Source organism: Chrysemys picta, chromosome 6 (assembly GCF_011386835.1).
Source record: "Chrysemys picta bellii isolate R12L10 chromosome 6, ASM1138683v2, whole genome shotgun sequence".
Classification (NCBI taxonomy): Eukaryota; Metazoa; Chordata; order Testudines; family Emydidae; genus Chrysemys; species Chrysemys picta.
In genome coordinates, this window is record NC_088796.1 from 18,012,772 (window position 1) to 18,039,686 (window position 26,915).

General features: G+C 38.2%; 1 protein-coding gene across 1 annotated transcript in view; it reads left to right on the plus strand.

Moving 5' to 3' along the window:
* The window catches only part of DCC (DCC netrin 1 receptor), a 945,550-nt gene that overhangs the window by 710,473 nt on the left and 208,162 nt on the right, over nucleotides 1-26,915 (plus strand). Inside the window, exon 12 of the mRNA XM_008166035.4 lies at nucleotides 1,379-1,428. Within this exon, the coding sequence (XP_008164257.2) occupies nucleotides 1,379-1,428 (50 nt within the window). The remainder of the gene's footprint in view (nucleotides 1-1,378; nucleotides 1,429-26,915) is intronic.

Below are 26,915 nucleotides of genomic sequence, written 5' to 3' on the forward strand. Positions count from 1 at the left end.
ATCAGGGATGGTCAAGGTTTATTTGGTCCAGTGCAGGGGATTGGGTCTGATGACTTCTCAAGGTCCCTTTCAGCTCTACCTTTCTATAAAAATACAGTCCCCCCCACCTTCTATATGTGTGACCTACAGTCTTGGCTTCTATATGTATGATGGTCATTTAGCTGTATCAATATGCATGTTCAAATTTAAGGGAGCCCAGCTTACCATGTGATCCAGAACTCTCTTTGTATACTCAAGTGAGAGGGAATTACGGGTCTAGATCTATGTGTGACAGTAGACAGCAAAATGTGCAAAGGCACCACAAACCAAGAATTTATGTTTGAAGGTACTGTTTGTTAAGCTATTGGTTAAACATTGACTGTGTCCTAGGAGAAAATATATATGAAAACCTCCTCCCAGAGCCAGATCTGTAACTCAAATCTGCTGAGATATACAGGCATCAAGGAGACAATTGTCAGTCCTGTAAATATTTAGTTAATAAGGACCTATTCTACCACCTTTATGGTGAATCCCCAATACTATTCCATTGATATCAATGGCATCACTCAATGTGGGTGAGGATGGCAGAAATGAGTCATAGATGAACAAAAGCTTTACTTTGGGGGTGTTTAATCAAAATAGATTTTATGTTTTAAGGAAATTCTAATTTTAATTAGATAGGAACTCGAGTCAGTTACTTCTTCAAATTAAAGGCCTGCTCCTCTGAGGGTCTGATGATTCCGTTCTGAGGGAGCCAAGGACATCAGCAGCTGGAAAGAGGGTGCTAAATAAGCATTAGTTGCGTTTAACAATTAAAGTATGTTTACCAGTGCAGACATAATAAAATTAATAGTGAAATTAATAAACTGTGTATCCCCAGTTATGTATATTACTTAAAGCAAGATGGTATATTTTAAAAGAATTTTTTACTAATATCAGAAAAAGACTTCACATGTTTTTATTTTGGGGGGGGGATCTTCAGAACTAGTACCAATTAGGATAGCATCTTAGTACAGTGTGAATTCTGAAATGCATGTATTTTAATAACCTGGTGCTCAGCAGAGCAATTACCTGAAAGATCTTGTTATAAACATCAAGTGAAATAAACAAGTAACTGAAATCAACTATATGGTATCTCTGCAGAAAATCTATTGACTAACTGTTTAAGGGGCTCACTAATAGGTCTACCAAAAATGAGAAGAAACAAATAGAGGCATTTATTTTTTATCTCTCTAGGGGACCTCTGAAGTGCCACCTGAATTAACTACATATTTATGATCAGATTATAAAGTGTGTGGGAACGACATACTCAGTTTTTTTCCAATAGGAGAGAGATTTGACATAGCCTTTTATGACTCTGCTACTAATTACATATTTCCAATTTTTTCTCCCTGTTTAGTACCAAGTGCAATGCCTCAGAATGTCTCCTTGGAAGTGGTTAATTCAAGGGTAAGTCTGCAATATGTTCACCATCTCATTGTCAGAGTTCATATATATATTTGGTACATCTTGTATATACATGCCCTATTTATGTGTAGATTTTACATAAGAGAAAATGTTCTAAAATCCACAGATGTTTTATTCAGCTCTTTATCCTTCCTTAATAGTTGAACTGACCATTTCAAATCCCTGTTTCTCTTTTGTGACAGTCATTTTGGTGGGCGATATATTTCTTTCCTTTCCACAGGCCAAAGTGTCCACCTGAGCTGGTTTAATTAAGACAACAACCTTCTTACAGTAACAGTCTAGAAGAGAATGTGTATTAATTGCTGATGAATGAGACTTTGTAATCTTGTTATCGATTCTAACAAACAAAGAGAGAATTTCTCCTTCCAATGCTTTTAATGAGGCATCATTCTTGTAGCACTTGATTTTGCAGTCTGGAGTTTGACAAATTGCTGACTCTCCTGCATACAAAAGAGTTTCCCTATCACTAGAAAATAAGTTCAGTTTGCGCTGGAAGCCACAGAAAGTTCTGTCCTCCTGAAGAACGTGACTTAGTCTCTCTCCTCAAAGCATATAATGAAACTCCTTATTTACAAATAGTACTTGCTGTATCACAAAACAAGTTTCACAACAATCCTGTGACTTAGATGTTGTTCACATTTTACAGCTGGGTGAACTGAGGCACAGAGAGGCTAGAAGACATGACCAATAAATCCGTAGCAAAGTGGGGAATAAATCCTAGACTTCTTTACAATCAAGTCTTCTGCCTTTAGAGTTAATGTGCTTAAGAATGTGCTTCATTGTTAGCACTTTGTAAGTGCTAAGTATTATTATTATTACTCTGTAAATCTCAAAGCTTTTAACAAAGTAGGGTAATTGTTAATATTTTACAGACAAGGAAACTGTTAAGTGATTTGCTAAGGGCCATTCATCAGAACTGCCTAATTCCCTGTCTTATGCTCTGTTTGTTCTATCTCAACAAACAAAAACACATAGTTGACTCCCATTTAAAAAAAAATTGTAAATGTAAATAGCTATTTATTATTGTCCCCTTAGCTTTTCAATACACAGTTAATTTTTTCTGTGATGTACATCTGTTTATGGTTTGCCAGTAGAATGTGTGGATGCAAAGAGGGCATACAGATTTAACACCTGTGATCACAAATTTGGGCTAGATTTTTGCCAGTGGGAAACAGACAGTGTACCAATTTGTACCAGCTGAAAATGTGGATCACATAGTGTAATTGTGTGTGTACAAGAGCTACCAGAATTCATAAGGACCTGTTTTTCACATAAGAAAATGCATGCTTTGAGTTCAATTCTGTTCTCCTTGAAGTCAGTGGAAAAACGTGTGTTGACGTCATTGGTGTAGCAGTGCCTTTGTGCACAATTACCCCTTTGCACATACACATACATACTTTCTGGACACAAATATTTCTGTACATAAGACAGTGGTTCTTGAAAATTAGCAAGATTGAAAAAACATGTTCCAATTCAGTCATAAGCAACCAATCTTAGCTAAGCTAGTTTATCTGAATGATTGCTTCTGTGATAGAGACATCTAAACTGCTGAAAGCAGTGTAAAGGTTTTTGGACAAATGTGCTAGAAATAAAAATAATTTAAAAAATCATTGCATGTGATGAGGCATATAGGACCCACACTGGCAAAGAGGAGGTTAATGAGGACCGGTGGACCCAATTAGCCCTGCCCTGCTACACCTGCAGCAGATGTCAGGTGTGGAGATAGGAATTAAAATGAGAAGAGCAAGTTGAATTGGGGCTGCCCAGGAAGGAGAGCAGAGCTCTGCTTCTCTCTCTAGAAGAGAAGTAGGTTATAGCCAGGAGACTGAGACAGCTTGCTGTAGTACAAGCCTCCTGGTGGATGGAATGACCAGGCCCTGAGAGACTGACCAAAGGACTGGTTGTTAGAAGACAGGACCTAAATAGGGTAGGGTCTTGCCAAAGATTCTTTGGATGACCCTATTTTGGTTTCTTGGTTTGTCTTTTATTTGTGGATATTAATACTCTGGAAGGGGTGGGGACTGCAGAATGCATTAGCCAGAGGGTCTATACACCACTGCATTGGACATCACGAAAGGTGGCACTTGACCCATGGCACCTGGTGGGCCATGAGGGGGCGTACGGTGGAGGTGAGCGCTGTCACAGTGTGCAATACCAATATCTGGTTGTAAATGTAAGTAAGCATTCTATTCTGAATAGATTCTTGTACTACCTTCATTACCATAGTATCTGAGTACTTTCCACTAGTGCAGTAAGTGATGAGTCTAACATCTGTCATGTGAGGTTCATTTCTTTTTCATACCCCCACAGGGAAATTGTGTGTATAGTCTAGTGCTTTGGCAGTTGTTTTTGTCTCTTAAATAAATATTAGGGCTGTCAAGCAATTAACATAATTAATAAAAAATTTAAAATAATATACACTTTTATTTCAATTACAACACAGAATATATATGAAAATGTAGAAAAAAATCCAAAACGTTTAATAATTTTTAATTGGTATTCTATTGTTTAACAGTGTGATTTAAACTGTGATTAATCGCAATTAGTTTTTTTAATTGATTAATTTTTTTGAGTTAATAGTGTGAGTTAACTGCGATTGATCGACAGCCCTAATAAATATGTATTATCTACTGCTCTGTTGAGTGTATTAGAAAAGCAGGTCAAAGAACTGCGTCTTGCACTTTGAGCAGAGGGGTGTGATGTTTGTGATGGTTCTAAGTTCCTGTTGGAGTTTGTTCCACAGTTTGGAAACAGCCTGTCAGAAAAACTCTGTCACCTGAACAGATGAGTTTTGTCCTAATGTTATGAAATTTCACTGTGCATGAGGAGCCAGAGCTGGTCAAAAATTTGCCAGCAGAACAGTTTCCCATCAAAAAAATACTGATCAGATAAAATTGGAACATTTAATGGTAACATTGATTTTTGTCTATTTTTTTCTGGGAATTATCAAAATGTTTCATTTTAATAAAATCATGAGTAAGGTTGACTTGGATTTTATTGTTTCAGCTTTTATATTATATGAAAATAACACAGATGTCAAAATAATAAAGTGGAAATGGAACTTTTCCATCTTATTAAATCCAAATGTTTGGATAAGGTCAAAATGAAATAATGGAATATTTGGAATAGTTTGTTCCATGAAAAATTTTGACATTTCACCTTTACTAAGTGGTTGGAGATGATACCCATTTTGAAATCATGGACAGAAATTCAGGACAGAAATTCAGAATTTCATCCATCTCCTAATGGGCGTTCTTTAATCTTATCCTTTCAATGTGGACATGAGATGATAGCACATATTAGACTGACTTAAATTTAACCTTCAGGAAATGAATGGATCTTTACACAAGCATTAATACCAACTGATGCCAACCACTTATTATCTCATAAAAACAATCACTGTACATGCTCCAATAGAAATCGCAATAAGAAGCCATGCTAGTTTACTAAGACAAAGCAGACCCACAGGCAGTGAATAAAATCACTGATCAATTTTACAAAACCCAGCTCTTGCTCAGATATATTAAGGTTGTCAATTGAAAAGTTGTAACTGAGCAACAGAGTTAATCCAATGCAGAAAAAAAATGGTGGAGGCAAGAGGAAAAAGCGATCTGTAAAACATCTTAAGTAGTGATTTTTTTCATTTGAGATTCAGCCAACAGCACTGTTAGTGCAGCTGAGGTGAACAATTGAACGGCAATCCCAAATCATAAATGACCATCAAAGGAAACAATCACTTAGAAGACAGAGAGGCAACCGTTGGGGAAAAACTCTCATCGGGAAATTATGTTCAACACAGATGGCTTCCACTGTTTCTATGTCCTGTGTAGGACTATTTCCATCTTGCTAATTTTATGAATATTGTTGCCATCTTTTCCTCCACAATGGCACAAATGTCAATTAAATCCAAGAGATCACTAAGGGCTAATCTACATGGCCAGTTACTGTGCAACAGCTTGCCACACAGTAACTTGCTGTGTAGACAAGCCTTCAGGGTTTGTCTACACTTCACTCAGAGGTGTGATTGCAGCATGTGTAGACATACCTGAGCTAGCTTTGATCTAGCTAGCTCAATTAAAAATAGCAGCGAAGCTATTTTGGTCACATGAGTTCATACCCAGGGTCCCTTGTGGGCTTATAAAGCCTGTGCTGCTACCCCTCGTTGCGGTGACTTCACTTACATTGTTGTTGTTCGAGCTAATTAGATAAACGCTAGCTTAGATATATGTGTGCTGCAGTCACACCTCTGATTGCAGTGTAGTCATACCCTTTGTTGAAGTTGGTTAATACTGTCTCCTTCATTTGATATTTTATATGTTTGGTATTAATTCTGTTAGCATTTTATTATGTTAGCAATGTACTATTTTATTATGCTGTGTGTTTGAGAGGTTCTTTTCCCCTGTTTTATTGCAGCAACATACATTTTTCTTTGGTAACTCATTGCAATAGGAAGTCCATTTAGACCCTCAAGTTGACACTTCAGGGCTTTAAAAGAAATGTACACACATACTTTATCAATTTCAGCAGCCATCAGACATAATGGAAAAGTGTCCATCTGTGAAATCTGTATTTACAGGTAGTCTCGTAGAACATGCCTTCAGACATTTCCTTTTTCACCACTGACACTTAAGCAACAAGTTAAATCAAAAGCTCATTACAAAAGATGAACTTATTGCTTTGGAAACACTTCTACAATCTCATGTTAATGAGGGGGAGGGATAGCTCAGTGGTTTGAGCATTGGTCTGCTAAACCCAGGGTTGTGAGTTCAATCCTTGAGGGGGCCACTTGGGGATCTGGGGCAAAAATCAGTACTTGGTCCTGCTAGTGAAGGCAGGGGGCTGGACTCAATGACCTTTCAAGGTCCCTTCCAGTTCTAGGAGATGGGATATCTCCATTAATTATTATATATGTTAATTATGAACTTAAATTTCGCTCATGCTGATCTCCGTTTTCCATCTCTTGTTTTCTTGAATGCAAATGTGTATTTTAAAAAAGCGCTACCCTCTACTTTTTAAACCCTCCTACATGTAGTACCCAAGGGCAATGGTGTATAGAAATATCTCATTCCAAATCTTTGTGTGTATCTTTGACTTATTCTCAAGACATATATGTCACAGAGCGGCTGGTAATCTTTAGTGACCTTATGTAGTGATCATTCAGTGTTAAGACATTTAAAAAAATAGGAAAATATGCTGTAGGAAATAATGCTACACAGCAATGGGGGACAGACTAAGTCCATTTTAAAGTTCTTTTTGTTTGTTCATATAGTAATCATATTTATGTTTCTATTGCTAAAGGATAGAGCCTTTTATCCTTAGGTTTTCTATATCTGTCATAATCAGAAGGTGCTACTGTAGTTCTGATTCACAAAGCATTTAAGCATAAAGCTTCAATGGGATGTTAAAATATACTTCAAGTTAAGTACATATTTAAATGATTTGTTAAATGGGGATGGATTTATGCACATGCTGAAGTGCTTTGCTGAATCATGGCCTACAGGACTGCTGTACTGTAGCCCATGCAAAACAAATGTATCTTAGTTCTTTTCACGGTGGCCAAATTTCGATATCACAGAACCAAATGGTCGGTAACGTGCACACATTTTGGCAATCTGAAGACACTGAAGGCAAAGGATTGAATCCTGGGTATGGAATCTGAACTGCCCTCCCACTATGTCAAGGGTGAGGCACGTTGGCAAGGAAGTGTGGGAAATAGTCTAGAGACAGGCCCTGAAGTGTTCTTCTGTTAACAGGGAATTTCTGTTTCCTAGAGCTATCAATATGGCACCATTCATGAGCAATCCATTCAAAAAGAGTGATTCCAAGAGTGTGTTTATTGGTCCCAAAGTGAATTGGTCCCAAAGTGAATTTCTGAAACATTTCATGTTTGTCCATCATTAAAGCCCTCCACCTATAGAAAGTACATTGGTACACATGTATATCTACACATGAGCACTGTTTGAAAAAGCTAGAATAGATTTCTAAATGTGGGTTGCTTTTTGAAGAACAATCTTAATACAGTAAAAAGAAAAGTAAATTCACTAAATCTAGAGAAACAAAGTTAATCAAGCAGAAGAACTGGCTTCATGGACTGTGTTTAAAATGCCTTTGTTTATAGCTAAGAAATACGATTCTTGTGGCATTTGTTGCCAAGACATAATTTAATTCCCAATTTCACATTGAACTTTACATTATTTACCAGTCTAGTGAAAGTCTGGATGAGGTTTGTAATGTTTTTCTCTTATCTCTTCGGTTTTGCAATGATCTAAAATATAACACTTCTACGCTCTATCAGCTTTTGTCCTGATCATTCTTTCTTTTCATCTAACCTGACAGTAGTCACTGAGAATTAGTTCAGTTAAACACTTCCACTTCACAAATTGATTAAATTAAAAAAAAAGTAGCTGAACTTTATTCTAGCACAGTTCCCAAATTGTATTTAAATATTGCACAGGGCAACTATGCTTCATAATGCAACCTTGTCTAATACAATAACCTGCTCCAACACTTCCCAGACCTGTTTAAACTTCATGCTGAGTTTAATAAGATTTCTGGCTTCATAATATTTTTCCTCAGTGATGGGAGATGTAAGAATTTAATTACATAGAAGATTTTGGAAGTATTATTATTATTAACATTTATATTGTGGTTGTGTCTAGAGGCCTCAGTCAGATCAGGGTTCAATTTTGCTAGGTACCGAACAGTAAAAAACAGTCCCTGCTTCTAAAGAGCTTTCAATCTAAAATACAAGATATTGCAGGGGGATGAGATAAGCAAGTGGCTAAGGGTTATTGGAAGACAGAGTAACAAAAATCATTGAATGTCTTATCGGAGACTAGATGAGCGGTGTGTGGCAATTCATAGCCAATCAGTAGCAGTAATCACAACTGCCTGTATTTCTTTACACATAATACTTGACTGTTCCAGATCTTCTTTTTCTACTAATGTGTGTTCCATTGTGGTATCCCAGCATTACAAAAAAATAAGCATTATTAGTATTTGTGAGTGTATTTCCATTCCGTTTAACTTCTACATGGGCTCAAATTCAGCCCTCAGAGCTGTCCACGGCAGCTCTTTCAGTCAGTGGGAGCTAGCATGTCCTAGAGCAGTGTTTGACCATAAAGTTATATACAACTCTGTGCTTTTTCATATTTGCTGACAAAATTGGACATCTTGGGGAAGAAAACAAAACCTGTGGAATTCGTAATGCGACTTCAGCAGGATGATCCACCTACACAAATGTGCCATGTGCAAAGAAAGTAAATTTAAAAGCAAGTTACTTGGTATAAAACTGTGTTTAGCTATTCTTGTGGGAGAGGATATGTGTGAAATTCTTTACATAACTCTAGCTCTGGGTAAAAACTATAAGAAATTCTTCTTTTGGAGAGAGAAAGAGACCTGTCTTGGATCTAAACACTTCAGAATTCCAGTCTGATTTCTTTGACAGACCAGCTGCTATTTTAGCTAGGAGGCAATAGACATTAAGTTGATATTTTTCCAATTTTGTTTTTAAAATGGAAAGGACTTTACTCTCAACAGAGCCCTTCTCTGTGAGGGGAAATTCTTCGGTCTGTTTCTAGTTTGTTTGTTTTGATTTTTGTTATAATGGAGCTTTTTTTAATACAATACAGGCTTTGCATTTTTCTCTGATGCACAGAAACTTTGATGCCTGTTAGTATATTGGAAGTTTTAAAGCCACTAAAGTATGTAGTAATTATATTATATTTCAATGTCTACATTTTCTGTGTGGTACTTTAAAAGACCTGTATGAAAGGAGCATCAAGGATTTGTACAGCAAATATAGAGGCATGTTTCCCATTCTTCTCTTTCAAATCCCTTGCCTGCGGGAGGTCCGCCAGTCCCGTGGATTCGGCGGCAATTCGGCAGCGGGTACGCCGAAGCCGCGGGACCGGCGGACCTCCCGCAGGCATGCCACCGAAGGCAGCCCGCCTGCCGTGCTTGGGGCGGAAAAAAAAGCCAGAGCCGCCCCTGGCTGAAGGAGACAATGGCTAAACATGACTGGCAGAAACAGACGATGATAATGGAATACCCTTTTGACTGTATTATTTGCAACACTGTTGAATATTCTCTTTTACTTCACAGTAGTAATAATTATAACACTTAACACTCAATGAGTCCCACTCTCCCCTGCTTTGTGCCTGGTGCCGTCATTTACACTTTGGGCAAAGTCGAAGTTAAATGCTACCAAATCTGAAATATCTACATAAACTGGTGAAAGCATCTTACAGTCACTTTGTCCTTAGTTTGCAAAGATTTAAATGGTTACATAAGGAGCAAAATAGTGGAGAATCAGGTCCACTGCCTTTAGCAAATTACTTTACTTTCACCACCAGCCGTATATTTGTGGCTTCATGATTTGCTTCCCACTCATACGACTCTGAGAGCTGGTCAAAACTGCAAAATGTTCATGTGTTTGAACACAATTATCAAGAATCAAGTTAGTTAATATGATTTTCACCATGACTTTGTAGTCAGGGTAGACCTGAGCAAATCACATTCAGCAGTGTGCCAGCTGATCATGATTAAACCTGAGGACATAAGGGTTCCATCATGGTTGTCTGGCACAATGTTGAGCTTGACTTTGATCAACCTAGGGAAGGACAAATTGTAGTCAGCATCATGTCTGCTAACTTGATTCTTAACCATGTTCAATCATGGTAACATTTTGTCATGAAAAAGAGCCCTTAGGGTGATGGGCACTATTTAAAAAAAAACAAAAAACCTACAGTACAGATAGTTCAAAAATATCAGTCAGGAAACCAAACTTTTTGTTTAAAAAAAATTCACATGAAAGTTTATGTTGCTTCTCTTTCCCTTTCTACTCCTTTGTCTAATTTAAAATCCAATTCCGCAGCTTGTATTAACCCTGAGTGCTATTTACTGATGTGGGTAGCTTCTTTGTAAAGCACCGGCCACCTCTGCTGTTTTGTATAAATAATAACAAATATTAATTGAAGCCTCGCAATGCTACTCAGAGATTGGCGAGTGGTATTGGTATCCCCATTTTACAGAAGGGTGAGAGGACTTTCCCATCGTCACAATGAGTGACAAACCTGGAAATAGGACCCATGAGTCCTAATGCACAGTAAGTTCATGTTGCTTCTGCTTCACCAATGATGCCAGCATTGATGCACCGTTAGCCTGCTTCTTTCACAAATGTCTCTGTGCCTGTTTTCACGCCACCCACTTTGCGTGGAATTCTTGTCCTCCAAGCCAGTGCCCTCCCTTTGTTCATATCATTTCCATGCAAGTGTGGCTGTCATCATTTTTAAACACTGTAACTCTAAAATGCTACTGCGCTTTTTCTCTGTTTCTGGTTTTGCTCCTGGAATTAATTTCTGCTACTTAGATGGACGCAGACATCAGAAGCCATGCCGTGGGATACAATGTGACAGACATGAGACACAGAGGAGCCAGATGTTGCCAGTGGAAAAAATATTTTTTTCATTGCTTGGCATCTGGGTCTGGCGACTGCTCTGTACTGAAGGGAAATTATATACTGTAGCAGAGTAAAGGGATCAACGGGTCTGTCACAACACATTTCGTTCAACTGTTTAAAATTACTTTCCTATGGAATCTGTATTAAAATATCATGTAAATACATCCCAGACCATTCTTACAATATTGACATATTAGGCCACACAGCCTGTTTTAATTCCACTTAAAGCATCAAGGAATTGCTTATGGTGGTTCAGCATTGTATTCCACTGGTTACCATGATGGGGGGGAGGTCATGTCCTTGCCCTGAATCTGCATATATCATACTTGCTCCTCCCGTCTGGCCATCTGCATGCATTCTGCAACCTGATGTTGGACCAGAAGTAACATGTGCACCTCCGCTACTAGCTGTCTACAAGGCCAGCCGAACCCAGGCAATGGGGCAGGTTCTATACTATTCTTTTATATTCTATTTTGGTTATTACACTGAGCTCATCACTGTAGTATCTGAACACCTCCCAGTAGAGCAGTGGTCCTCAAAGTGTGGGGTGTGCCCCCTTATGGGGGCGCAGAGGGACATCCAGGGAGGGCATGGTGGGCCCAGATCAGCCCCCAGGGGGGTAGGGAGGAAGCGCCACCCAGCCCCGCTCTGCCCCCAGTTCTGCTCCGGCACCAGTCCCAGCTGCCCACACACTAAAAGTCCAGTTACCTGCAGTAACTGGCCTCCACCACCAGGGGGTGAGAAGAGCAGCAGCAGTTGCTGGAGCCTTGAGGAGCACTCAGGGACAACTCCAGTGAGAGAGGTACCATTGGCTCCCCTGTCCTGCCCCAAGCGCGGCTCACCCTCCCATGTCCTGCTCCACTCCCCCCCCGCCCCAGCTTCTGGGCGGGTGGGGGAGGAACATTGACCAGGTAAGGAGAGGCATGATTGAAAAGTCCCCCATGATTGGGGACCACTGCAGTAGAGCATTAAGCAATTATGATAATTCCTTGCATTTACACTGCACACTTATTTCATGTGAGGATCACAAAGCACTGACCAGCTATTAAGGCCTGAACCTGCCAGATGCTGACTGCCCTTCACATACATTGACTTGAGAGGGAGCGGAGGGTTCTTAGGATCAGGAACTAATTAGAATTCAGTCACATCACCCTTGTCAAGTAGCTACCCTAAGGAGTGATAACCCCCATTTTGCAGATGGTCAAGTCGAGGTCTAGTGGGACAGCTATGTTGGTTAGGAATGTAAAAAAAAAATCACACTCCTAACCAATGTAGCTATGCTAGCAAAAGTGCCAGTGTAAATATAATAATTCGGGGGGGAGAAGTCCCTTTGCCAGTATAGCTTATTTTGAAACTGGTATCTATTTTGCCTATATGAGCTGTGTCTCCAGTAGAAGGGTTTAGGGTTTGTCTAAGGCATTCAAGTCAGTGGAAACTTGTGGGAGCTCTTTACTGTTGAAAATCAAGTCACCAATTTAAGTGATTAGCTTCAGTCACCTCAGTTGAAAATGTTCTCCTGTGCTTCTACAATATGGTGTTTTTACATCAAAGATGTAGGAATATTAGAGTAGGTCGTTAGGCTGGAACTTAGCACAGTATTTGGTTTGGTGTGTGTGTCTGACTCATTTAATTAACGGATGTTTCTAAAACACTTGACAAGCTGAGAAGAGCTACATAAATGCAAAGTAATATTCTTAGTAGAAACAAGTTCTAAAGGTGAGCTGCTTTTTTTAAAACTGAGACTGGAGGAATGATAAAATGTTTTCTCCAGTCTTGCAGAATGAAGAACAATCAGAGGGTTTAAAAAAAAAAAGGGGGGGAAATAATTTTTGCAAACGTTCAAAATATTCAGCAGATTTTTGACCCAGGATGACATGAATACACTTTAATGAGATCCAGGGGCAAATATAAAACGTATTGTAAAATAGTCAAGTGAATATTTTAAAAAACAAAAAAGTGAAACCAATGATTGTCACCACTATTTAGAGAAGAGACCTCTAGGATATGTGTTTAACCTTTAAATATATTGCTTATGAAGAGGACTGCAATGCAGGAGCTCTTTAACCTTTAAACCTATTACTTATGGGGAAGAACAGCAATGAACATTGAGCTTAACCTTTAAAAAGGAGAAATTTGCTGATAGTCTGTAAGTCAACATATCTTTTGTTTCTCACTTTTAATTATACACTTTCCCTGAAACTAAAACCATTTGTGGGTCATGTTCTTGGTAAATATTCTTTACGCTTATCCCACTGAAAAAGTTTCAGTAGCGGGATGGCATTATTATACTGTGTTTCAAATATTTTGTTCTAAATCTGTTAATGGGTTTTCTAGCTATTTATATGGGTTTAGTTTCTTTAGCTTTAGGTTTTAAGTGTATTTTCTAAATCTAGTTAGTTAGTACCTCACTGTCACCCATGCACACGTCCTCCAAGGTTATGGTGCCATTTAACTAAAAAGCCAAGTAGTTTAATTATATAACGCATCAAATGAAGACTGAAGCATTTTTAACAAGAACATTTAATATATTGAGCTTAGAAATACCATTTCTCTTGTCCAAATTCTAACTGCTTTGCCACTGGCCTGGTGCCAAAAAGGGAATATGGAAAAATACATGTTAAATCTGTCATGTTTCATATCTGGAAGGCACATCAGATAATGGCTTCCTCTAACTATAACTGAGTGCTGTATCATTAGGCAACTCATCATCAACATTCAAAAAGTATTGAATTAATGTTTTGACAACTGCCAGTGTCCCCCAAGGACTTTGAATTGTTAGGTATGTGGTTCAGCGTCTAATATTATTTTGGTAATTCCTTGCCCATAGCCTTCTGAATATCCTTCAAATGGGCAGTTTTGATTCAAGTTGTTTATAAGGAGAGTACACTATATCCGTATATTGCATTTATAGATCCAACTAAGAATGATGATATCAAGAAAGCATTGTACCATCTAAAAGAATTATCAATACCTAAGAATCTCATTAACAGAAGATAGATGATGATGATTATACTGACCCTTCGAAATGGATCTTGAGTTGATAGTTGTACAATAGCCTCTGAAATTTATTCTTGGATATCTTGAATCATAGATTTTATGCTGAAGGCATCTGTTACACCTGTGCAGGCTTTGGAATAAAGGTAGTTAGTAAAGAAGTTATCAGAGACATTGCCAAAAACTCTCTATTTTAAATCACTCATCTAACGTAACACCTATGTTTGATAGTTCAGAGGATCTCCTTTAAACATAAGAAATACAGAGTGATTGTTTCAGTCCAAGTGGATGTACTTATTTGCTTGAGCTACATATAATAATCTGGGATTTTGGAATTCATTATAGTGATGAAAGATTAGGAGCTATCCTTTAGGTTTGGATAATAGTAATACAATGCATCAAACCCAAGAATCTCAAAGCATTGTTACAAAGCTGAGTATTACTATTATCCCCTCTTTACATGAGGTAAACTGAGGCACAGAGGTTGATTGGTTCCCCTGAGGTTACACAATGACCAAGAGGCAGAGTGGGGGGGAAAACAACCCTGTGGTATTGACTCCAACTTCCTTTCACTAACCACCAGACTACACTGCTTTCTAGCTGAGGCAAACATTTGAATGCCAGAGATAGTTCAACTTCTTGTCTTTGCAAAACTTGCCTGCAAACCTTCTCAAAAGATGGTTTTTGTGAGCATTCCATTACTTTCTGTTTTCATTCAGAGCAGAAGTTAGTTCAGAGACACAAAAAGGAAAACACATATTAAAACTAAGTCTGCAAAATATCTCAGAACTTTCAAAAACGTTTCATTCAGATTTGGTTCTAGAAATGGACCAACATTTGGAAATGGGGTGGTAGTTTTATTTTGTCTAATTTCCTCTTTTGTCCTCTCCTTTGCTGAGAATCATGGTGCACTGCAGAGCTGTCAACAGTCTGTAGCAAACTGGGAATTACAAGAGATTATGTATTCCCCAATTTTTCTATCTTGTATAGAGATGCAACTTGGGGGTCAAGTCTGAAGGATAAAACATATTTCATTTAGATAATAAACCTGACTGAAAATAAACAAAACTGAGAATAAACAACCCCCTTAATCAAAATCAGTCTCCGAGTAGTCAAGGCATTTATGCCATGGAAAATAGCCACAGAATACTTTTCAGTGTCAGTTATGTACCAGCAAAGAATAATCATGTAGCTGATGTATTGTCTAATTTCCAGTTCCAAAAGTTCCATGTGCTGGCATCAGAAATGGGCACAGAGCCCACAGCTGTTCCTAACTCATTGCAAACAGAACTATTGGAATCTTGGAGGGTTCTGTTCTTAAGTTGTCTGTGAACTGAGTCCTCTTGGGCCCATTAGCAATATCTGGCAGCAAATCAGCCTCTTGTTGATTTTCTTGGATGTAAGGAACCTGATTCTCCACTGCCTTGAATGTAGTGTCATCCTTAAGAAATGTGCAAAGTTAGTTTAGAATGCTGCCATTGATGTAAATAAATGGAAAGCTCTTAGAAGATAGTATTTTAAACCAGGGTAAATGATTTTTTTAGTAAAAGTATTTTACACTTTGCACAGGTGTAAATGACTCCACAAGATGCAGGGCCATGGAGAATTAGGCCCAAGACTTCTACAAAGAAGCAGTGCTTCTAAGAAGAATGCCCACTCCTTCTTGACATAATTATCTTCTGCAGTGACCCCTCTGCCCAAGGTTGAGATCCTTCTTCTTACCCATTTTTGTTTTCCAGGGAGCTGGCTCCCTCCGACTCCTTACTCTTGGTATCTGGTGGACTCCTCTGTTGCATCCTCTAAACCTTGATTGAGACACTGCATGGCTACTTCTCCCTTATCTGGTCACCTTCCCAGTAAAGAGTATTCTTTGAAGGTGACTACCCTGTTCCATATAGTGCAGCAGGAACTGGGAAACTCAATTGCATAAGCTTAGGAGAAAAGTTGTCCCATAAACCTTAGTGTTGGAGCTAATGAACCCTTGGAAGATCACTAGCAACTGCATGCTAGGAAAGGTGAGGCTTTCCCCACTGTATTAAATTCATATATTCTGTGGCTCAGCACAGAGAGGGATGAGTTCCACTGAACAACAAGTTGTATATTTCTCTTGGACAGCGGAATCTTGATACAACCATCTGAGGTCCCCAGAAACTCAGACCTCAGAGAAGCCCCCACTGTTGTAAGGTCACCACCAGACTCTCCAAAGCTAAAAGCATGAGCCTCTAGAGTTTGAGCTAAAGAGCCAAGTCTCTTAGCTGTCAGCTTTAACAGGCTAATATCCTCTGTGGGTTAGGCATGGGTGCGCAGGTCATGTAACACACAACGAACAGTGGGTTACTCTTACACTCCACTATTCCCTTTTTCTTCATTCTTTGCAAAAGGGGAAAAATGCATTTGACCTGCCACATTTTCCTTGGGCAAGTCAGCGGTGACTTTCTACTAAATCTGAACTTCACACAGTAACTGAAACTCTCAAGCCTTGAACAGGGGCCTTCCCCATTTGGCACTAGCGTATAAAACGGGCAAGTTCCATAATTCAGCCAGCTAGTGCTTGGAAGACAATGGGTCTGGAAAGGGGAAAACAGAAGAAAATGATAAGATTACAGGGGAGGCAAACCAGTGAAGTATCAGCAGAGGGAAAGCTGCTGTGCTGCCATTCAGCAGTTCCCACACTTTATTATTTCAATTATCACCTTCTTAAAAATTGTTGTGAAGTGAATGAATTGGAACGGCAAGCTCATGTACCCCCAGGGGTAAACATGTCACAGTTCGGACACCCCGTGGGAGTGCATTAAATCAGGTATATGTTTTTAATAAATTATTTACTATATTTTTGTATCTTCCTGCATGAAATACATTAATTATGCTATGTTTCTAGTTACTAAGCAGGCTTTTCAATGTTGTGCTTATTTATTTTGGTCATTTAATGGCACTGAAGGCGCCCCAGACATACATCAGGGTATGTTTTTTTTGCTTTTTAGTCTTTGGTGTCCACCCTCTCAAAGCCTGCTTTGCATTTCCAGGCATTTAACTGCACTATGGACAACATAGCCATCTCTTTTAATGGATTTGGTCATCTGACTCCTCGAGCTTACTCTAAAGATTCTTTCTAAGCATCGTATTATATTTTTCACTAAATTTTCCTGACTCTCTTACACCATTGTGTCACCCCTTTGCTACATTTATGAACAGGTGCTACATCCAGTGTCACTCTTACCCTTGTGTGTGGCTACTCTACCTCTGAATTCTGTAGAGTATTTGTGCAGTGCTGCAGGTCCTTAGTTTTTTGAATGTACTCCAGCAGCACTCAAGGAATTCACAACTGCCTTCTTATCACTTGTCTGTCAAAGTATCTTTATTCATTAACTTTTTAACTGCTGTGGAAATTAGTCATTATGACATTATTCAGCTGGCCTTTATGGTCTCTAGCTCACCTCTCCAAGTATTTCCAGTTATATTATGGTTACATATGAACCATTCAAGATTAGGGTTTGATCTAAAAATGTACTGAAGTATTTAGACTCAAATTGATTTCAGTGGGTTATGGATTGAGCCCCGTAAGAGGCTCTATATGAGACAGGATACAAACAAACAAGCTGCGGAGACCTCTGAAGTCAGAGGGTGCCTTACTGTTAATTTCAATAGGCTTTAGATCAGGCCATATGTGCTAATCTATATTTTAGAGGATTTTACTCTATGAACCACATTGGGGCCTGATACTCCTCAGTGTTACTCGATTGTTATTCTGAAATTTGGTACAGTCACATTGGTTAAAAAATGGTGTAGTGCTATGGAGAATGAGACACTTCTGGTTTAGGCATAGGTTGAATTCTGAGATTCATATTGTCCTGCTGTAACGCCTGTTAAAGGCAATAGAAATATTCCCACTAATTTATGTGGGTGCTGGATTGGGTCCTCTGAGACAAGACTTTGCTTGGAAGCTCTGTTGGAAATGAGGTGAAAGAGTTACACGAATACTAAAGTGGAATCAGTTGCCTCTCAAAAGTGGCTGCGGCTAAGGAAAACTTTAAATGAGCTGAAGTCTTTGAGCTGGGAAACCATGATGGAGATGATGTCTCTGTTAAGAAAATATAATTGCTCAAATACAAACTATTTCAAGAATAAAAAATAAAATGTACGGCCTGAAAAAAAAATTCCATGATCTCATTGTTATTATAAAATGTGGCAAAGGATTAAATTTGAATTGAAAGGAAAATGTTCTCATTGACAAGAAGATGAAGAGTTTTCAACTGATACAAAGTCAGCCAACTCTTTGATTAGTATGATTAAACCAGAGATCAAATTGAAACATAGTACATATTTATGGAGTCCTTGGTGGCTATTAACATGCTTCAATAGATATTGATCTTAATTGGAGATTTGTTCACTACTTATAAAATTCTTTTTCAACCTCTTCTACCCCTCCTCCCCCGCAAAAAAAAAAAAAAAAAAAAAAAAGAATTGCAGTAGTGCACAGACGGCTCAATCAGGATCAGGGCCCTGCTGTACTTGATGCTGAATAAACGTGTGTAATGACATTGTTTGAACATACTAAAAAAATTCATATGACCGTCTAAGACTGCTTGTTATGCAGAGAACAACTGTGACGTGTTTATTTGTTGTTTTTTGTAAACATCATTGTTGAAAAACCCTACCTTCAGAATTCAGGGAAGAGTGAGCTAACTATTGCAAGCTCTAATATATTTTTCTTCCAAATTCTTTCTGCTGAACTATACAAGAAACTATAAGGATTTTGTTTTGTTTAAGTCTAATCTCAAGTACTGTTGGAATACACTGTGACCTGCAATATTTAGCAAGCCTGATGAGTTCTTGGAAAAAGACTTGTCTTCAAACAGCCTGAAGAAATCTTTGAATTTGCAAAAGCTAAAAGTCCCGTCTCTGGAAATAAATTAGAGAGAATATGTTCAGCAAGAAAATAAAAATCTTTGTGCATAAAAATCAGATGAGAAAAATATAATGTATCAGCCATCCATTTCCATTCTCCATGGCATTACAATATTTAGAGTTCTTCAAACTTTTCATTTTGCAGCTGAAAAAAATAAATGGGTTTATTGTTCTTATGTTTCTTTGCCCTGAGCGGTGGTTTTAGTTTTATTATAGAATCTTTTTAAAAGCCAATTGTTTAGTACTGGGGAAAAGAGGCAGATTGAAGCTCCTTCAGCTTGCTCAGACACCCTACCAGTTGCCTCCTCACACATCCTGCCAGAGTGCCTCAGTCCTGATCGGTAGTGACCTCCTCTAGGACCTACAGAATAGTTTAGTCTCCATGCCCATCCCATTCTTGAGCTCTCAGACTACCAGAAAGGTGTTAATTATGGCAGTATTTTTTTGTGTGTGCTGTGGATACCTGTCCATTGGGTGCAGATTGAAATACCTAACTCACTTCATCTGGACAACTGATCAGCTGTTAGATAGTAGTTACATTTGAACATTTTACCGAATTAAGCTGGACTTGAGTGGTGGGATAGAAGACAAACTCTGTATCTCATTACCAACCCAATAAACCCTCCAGTCATCCAACCTACTAATCATTTTGCTCACTGCATTTAATCCTTCCCTATACAATTTGAGCCAAATGCTGTTCTCTATCAGTCTTCAGTGGGTTACCCAACTGATGGACTGCTCTGGGTGAAATTTACCTGTACTACAAAGTCATATATAACACTTATGCTCCACATTGGAAATACATGGGGGAGGTTATAGGCTGTGGGGCATTCCCTATGGTCTCCAAGCTAGTTTTGCCTAAGCCAGCACTGCTAGAGGGAGCAGGACAGTAGGGGGACCACATGTGGTCCCAACACCCATGTGTGTTACAAAGTGACTATTGATGCTAGTTTAGCCCATAGGCTGAAGTAGCAGTCATGGAGGACTGCACTGCAGCCCCAGGCTTAGGCCCCACATATGGGGTGGATTTCCAGACACTCAACTACTACAATGATGGATGTAATTTAAGAATCTAAACAGGGAGATTTGATCTTCCCTAGGGCATTCACACTTATTTTAGAGCTGTTTTATTTAAGTGTTTAGAGCTGATTACTTAGGCTTTATTTAGAGGCAGTGTTTTTCACCCAGTATATTTTATCACTATTTTATCTCCTGTTCTTTTAAGAAAAGATGTGTGTTTATACTCCTAACGCTGCTTTGGGTTCTTAGCAAGGATGCATTCTGTGGTCACTTTTCCATCTTACATACATTAGCTAATGTTTGTTTGGTTTGTTTTAATTTGTTAGTGCAAAGCATCTCTTTAGACTCCAGTGCTGCTGGTAGAAACTTATATCTGCTGTATATACTTCTCCCATCAGTCTGGAGTCAAATTATTAATAGAGGCTCTGACAAGAGCTGATTTGAAAGTCAGAATTTCTGGTCTGTGGGTAATTCCAAATGAAAAATATTGTCTCAGAATTAAAAGCAACATTCTTGAAATTTCCCACAGAAGGGAAATCCTAAAAAACATCATTTTGATATAATTAAACATTTTTCTTTTGAAAATTTCAAAATGAAATTGAGCCAGGGAACCCAAGCTCCACTGTGGACCCTTGGACAGTCCATTGGCTGGATTGCCCCAGAGTCTCAGACACTAGAAGTTTAGGCTTTACAGCAGCCAGTCAGATGAGTTGGCCAGAAACTAGTTGGTCAAACAAAAGTTGGTTGAACCCGAAATGTTTCCACAAAACATCTACTGTTTGACTTGGCATTTTGGAAAATTCCCATCCAGTTCTAATTCTGATTGCTTTATACAAGTTTGCTTACAGTGGTACTGTTTTGAAAATGGATTTGTGCTGTTCAAAATAGCTATTTTCCCTCTGAAACAGTTCTAGTATGCCTTTATTTGTCCTGTTGTTGTTGTTTAAAAATATAGCTAATGTTAAAACTTTTATTTTTGGTGAAAAACTAGTAAATCGGGTTTTTGTAAAAATGTCTATTTTGTCTCTGTCAAAACTGTTTGGATTCTACTGCTCCGTGAGTTACAGTAAAACATTTTTTTTTTACTTTAACTGATATTGATCCTTTTGTGCTTATGCCTATTGAGAACAACAAATAGGATATATTCATAACTAAATCAGCAATCTGATTCTAAACACATTTCTTCTTAGTTTGACCAATTTATGCATCTTCTCAAAATACCGACTCTTGACAGATCAGTATAACAGCAGTCTTAATAAGCATAATGTTATAAGAGCAATGAAGTTGACTACTTTTCTTTCAACAATTTCTCCTCCCACACTGCCAGTAAATGCCCTAACCATTGGGCTGTTGGCTGTTCTGAAATGGGTCTGTCTCCTGTGTTGTTATTGTTTGTTTTAATGAAAAAAAAACAGACTTTTTTTTCAATGTGGAATGAAAACAGATACTGAAAACTCTCAAATCTTTTCACAAAACATAATTCTTGTTTTTCCAGCCAGTCTTAAATATTATTTAACAACGGCCCTATTGTGCTTAATTCAGTAATGATAAGTGGTTTTGAGATCACTGTGAAAATGTTTGAACCTACCCTCAGATATACATTTACAATACTTTAGTTATGCATTGACTCCCTTAGCCCATGGTATTTGCTTTTATCGATCAATATTGCTGCTGAATGCCAGTATTAAAGATCTAGTAAAGGTATTGGCCATCAGTTTGGATAAAATCCCTCCAGTGTTGCTCCTCCCTCAGTCAAACTGGACAGGAACACTAATTAAATATGGAAAGTGTTAATGACCAAATGATCAATCTAAAAAAAAAAAAAAAAAAACCCTGGGTAAGATTTTAGAAAACATCCAGCTGACTTTGGCATCCAAGTACCCAAGTTATTTTTGAAAATGATGGGATTTAGGCGCCTAAATCCCTGATGTTCAGTTATATATGAAAATTGGACCTAGACTTCTTAATCATTTAGTTGCTTTTGAAAATGTTACAACTGTTCCTCTCTATGCAGAATCAGCTCCCTGTTGTCCTATTGCTTTATCCTGTGTGTTAATTAGAGGTAGGTGACAAAAGCAAAAACATTTCTTTATGTTTTCATTTCAAGCTGAATCTACTCTCGCTGTGTTTCTTTTCTGTGAGCCTTTGAGGACAGCACATATCCGTATCTGTGGAAACCAAATTTTAAACTTGCACATCCAAGTCCTCGCAACAGGAGTGTTTGTATGCTCACACATTCAGGCAATAGGAACAATACCATGTGACACATAGGACCAATCACAGCAAATCTACACAGCTCAGATATGCAGTGTGTATAATCAAATCAGAGTAACATTTTTCAAAGATTACTTGAATAAATATGAGGTGATTGCAAGTTTCTCATGGATGTTTTGTTAGCAGAAAAGGAGGCTAAATTACTCATTGTGAATTATTCGCTCGTCTCTAATGCTAATTTATTTTGTCTTAATTCTGTAATCCTTCCAGGGATTTTATTCCACACTGATTTCTTTGGTTTTTGTTATCACTTAGTCCTCTGCACCTAATGCCTGTTCTGTAATTGTTTTGACTAGAAAACATCTTGCAATAAAACCAGATTTTTTTTAAACTGAACAGCAAAATTGTAAACGAGAGTAACACTGCCATTACAGCTGAGAAGACACAAAGTACAGAAGATGCTAACTCAAGCAAGGACAAATAGAAAAATATATTACAGGAGAGCCAAGTAGCAGTCAGTGTTCCCATGTGGCTAGAACACTATTGAATTGACTCGCTGAGAGCAAACAAGGATACTTTTGGTCTGTGGATTTTATATTACTTTGGACCCCACTGAATGCTTGGCTGTGTCTTAACGTGAGACATCACAGAAATGTCAGTATAATAGTGGCCTACTGCTGCAGGGGAGGGGGAAGGATGAGCTTGTTTGCTGTACAAACATATATACAAGGTAATGGAGGTGGAGGGCAGTTTTGTCAAGGTGCTGACAATTGTCTTGCAAACTTGCAACTATTTTTTTTAGCGTTGATAGCAATCAATGTTAGCAGCTGCAAGGCATTGCTTGCTTAGGGCGAGCTCCAACGTTTAAATGTTGCAATTTTGTTTGCTCTTTTTATTTGAAACAAGGAGAGTAGTCTGTGGTCACTAAACTCGATCCCTTTTTCATATATGTAGCTCTTCATCCTTCTAATAATACTTTTTTCATATTTTAAAGGGGATACAGAAATTGCATAAAGGACATACAGTATACTCCCCATTATATGAACATCTGCATTATCCAAATCCCTGTATTGTCCCCCATGTATTTTATGCTGGAGGATGAGGATGGGATTCCGCTAATGCAGAGGTCAGATAATAAAGCAGAAACCTCCAGCCAGGATTACAAGAAGGAAGCGGTAGACAAGCCCCCGGCCACCGGGGAGGCCACCCCACTACTGAATGGCACCTATCCTTTTGATTTTCCAAACTCCCAATTATCTAAATAAAATCTTGAGTCCTCCATGCTATTGGGATAAGTGGGAGTATATTGTATAGGATAATTTCATCATACTTTTTAAAACATAAAACTGTCAGGCAGCTAGTTTTTTCACACAAACATTATTGCTTGTGCCTGATTCAGAGCTAGGAGTGCTATATTGGCCATGCTTGCATAAAGAGGTCCCTATTCTGACACCAGTATATTGCCATTGATGTTTTAATAGTGGTCTCTGCTCAGCCATGCACGACTTCAACAAACAGGTGACTGTGAACAAATGGATGGGACCAAAATTCAGATTCAGACATTCAAGGCGGTGTAATGTAGACCCCCTAATACGGACTTAAAATGCCCTTACACTTCTAAGACCACCTTTTACACCTCTCTTTTGACACGCCAGGCAGTCTAAGTTGAAGGATACATGCTGAGAAGCTAGATGGTGAGGTGAAAGGCACAGGTTAAAATAGGTAGGGTCATTTTAACTACACTTTCTTCTGACTCCTCGGGGTAAGTTACACTCATTTTAAAGATGCTCACACATTTGTAGTTTGATGGTAGGGATAAGGGTGCCAAACTGACACCATCTTTATATTAGCGAAATAAACTGGGTGAAATAATATCTTTTATTGGACCAATTTCTGTTGTCTCACCAATATCCTGGGACCGACCTGGCTACAACTACACTGCATACCACCTTTATATGTCATGTCTGAATTTGTTCCATGGCCTCACAGAGGAGAACATGGAAATTAATGTATTTTTTGTAATCACCTACCAGATACTTGTATAGATGTTCTCGGTTCAACAAGCCCTGAATGACCTTAATTTCTCCAAATTGGAAAGTTTTTTAATCCAGGATGACTGGTTTATGGAAGAAATTACTATACTCATTTAAAATTGTTGCCCCTTCTACACATGTAAGGACACTGGAATAGTTAGAGCTGATTTAAAAAAACAACAGTTGACCTTTTGATGACCTCTGAGACAGTCATAGAATCATAGAATATCAGGGTTGGAAGGGACCTCAAGAGGTCATCTAGTCCAACCCCTTGCTCAAAGCAGGACCAATTCCCAACTAAATCATCCCAGCCAGGGCTTTGTCAAGCTGGGCCTTAAAAACCTCCAAGGAAGGAGACAAATTCAGATTTCATGTCTGAATCTTAGAAGCCCACAATCAATGGGTGTAGGAAAATTCAAGATTCGAGCTCAATGGCAACTTGGAAAATAATTGTTTCAGTCTCTCAGTGGCCTGCTACAGTCTTCTGTGTTATATTAGAGCATGAGATATTAAATTGCTCCATATTTATGTAAAACAATGATGCTGATGCTACTATATCTAACAGTATTACTAGTGAAACTGAACTGTGAATTCCTCTTCTCTGCATTCCTGGATCAAAGCCTCTACACTGACAACAAAACTGGTTGTCATTTTAGTAGGGGACAGTAAAAACCTCTGAAAGAATGTTGCATGAGTCAGAGTCCTCCACACACATAGGGAACCAGAAGACAGTATCTGACTAATGGACTGCAATAGAAATATTCAATATTCTTTGAGAATCCTGATGCACTTTACTCTGACAGTGTGGCTTGAGAACCACAATTGAGTGGCAGCTAGACTAAAACAAATTGATCCAAATATAGTGAATATGGGGTGTCTGACATTTGGCCGATAACTGTGGTAAATCAGGTGTTGAGGCTTTCTTAGTACCATGCTGTGGATATCCTTTCAGTTGGCTCCTGTGGTCCACACACAATATCTTTGGTGCTTTGAGGGGATAACAAGTGTGATAAAGCAAATTGGCACAAGTTGCCACTTTGTTATTGCAGTGATCACAGGAATGTAAACTGGAAGAACTTGGATGATGACACTAGAAGAACGTGGATGATGACACTACATGGCAAATTATGCAAAATATTAGAGCTATTATGTTGTAGACTTCTGGAATCTGGAAGCTGCAGTGATATTTCTAAAGCACAATTTTCTGAAAATAATAGACAATGAAGATAATTTTCACTGTATCAATTAGATTTCTCCTCATGTTGAAGTAAAACCCTGTTTCAAAAGAGTGTGCTAGCTTGATGATTAATAATAATTGAGCTATAACAATTAATTCTTAAAGTGCTTCACAAATATAACAAATTAATCCTCCCAATACCCTCATGAGGTAAGTAAGCATAACCTCATTCACAGTAAGAGATTAACTCCTGAAAAATACTGCCTACTCTTTGAACGCCTCTACAGCGATTCATATCTATTTGCTTGTTCAGTGCAGACCTGGCTATCAGTTTAGAAGTAATCAGCATAGGCAAAGAATCCAGTCAGCTGATGGTTGACTTGCAGATACTAAACTTTACATTCTGATTATAAGGCAGGAAGAAGAGTACATTGAGGTGGAGAAGTTTTTAATCTCCTGTCATAGCCACAAAATAGCTAGGTTATTCAGCACTCTTTTCAGGCTACTGTGTAATCTGTATTAAATTACACTTCAAAACAAAACAATTAAAAAAAACCTCTTAAAAGAACATTTGTAGGGTTGCAAAATCAAGCACTCAAAACTTATGAAGTGTCACAATTAAGTCTGCCTGTGCAACCTGCAAATGTAAACAAACTTGTTTGTCGGAGCAATTGGCTGAACAAGAAGTAGGGCTGAATGGACTTGTAGGCTCTAAAGTTTTACATTATTTTATTTTTGAATGCAGTTATTTTTTGTACATAATTCTACATTTGTAAGTTCAACTTTCATGATAAAGAGATTGCACAACTGTACTTGTATTAGGTGAATTGAAAAATACTATTTCTTTTGGTTTTTTTACAGCACAAATATTTGTAATAAAAAATAAATATGAAGTGAGCACTGTACACTTTGTATTCTGTGTTGTAATTGAAATCAATATATTTGAAAATGTAGAAAACATCAACAATATTTAAATGGTATTCTGTTATTGTTTAATAGTGCGATTAATCACAATTTATTTTTTTAATCGCATGATTAATCATGATTAATTTTTTTAATCGCTTGACAGCCCTATTACATAATAAAGGCAAAAATATCAAGATTTTAATGACAACCACTTTAAGCATTTCTAAAATACTCCTCTCCATTAGGCACCTTTCTGCTGGTGCAGTCAGCCCTCAGTAGATCATTTGTGATGAAAATTCAAATCTGCAGGTTTTACCTCTTTGGAAAGAGATTCTTTATTCTACAGGTTTCCCTTTGTCAGGAAAGAGACTTTGTTCCTCCAATTATTCTACTATCAAACCGAGTCCTTTTCATCTAAAGCATTGCAATTTTTTTCTGCTTTCTTTCTGTAACTGTCACTCTCAGACTATAGCTGCTCCCCTCTCTCTGTGTTCTGGAACAAGCCAGGTGAAAGGGTCATCCATATTCATAAGCTGGCTTTCCGCAGTTTACTGCAGCTTCTTTTTACATGATTATCTTATGCATGATCATTGCAGAATGTTTTTCAGGTCCTGGAGCAAAGCGCTAAAAAGAATGTCTGAAGCTATCAGACAGTTAAAATAGTTACAAGCCTTTTACACAATCTCCTATGTGCCTCAGCTCACTACAGAGCCTAACTGTGCTTTCAGTGTAGTGAGAAAAGTCAAAACATCTTTGAACC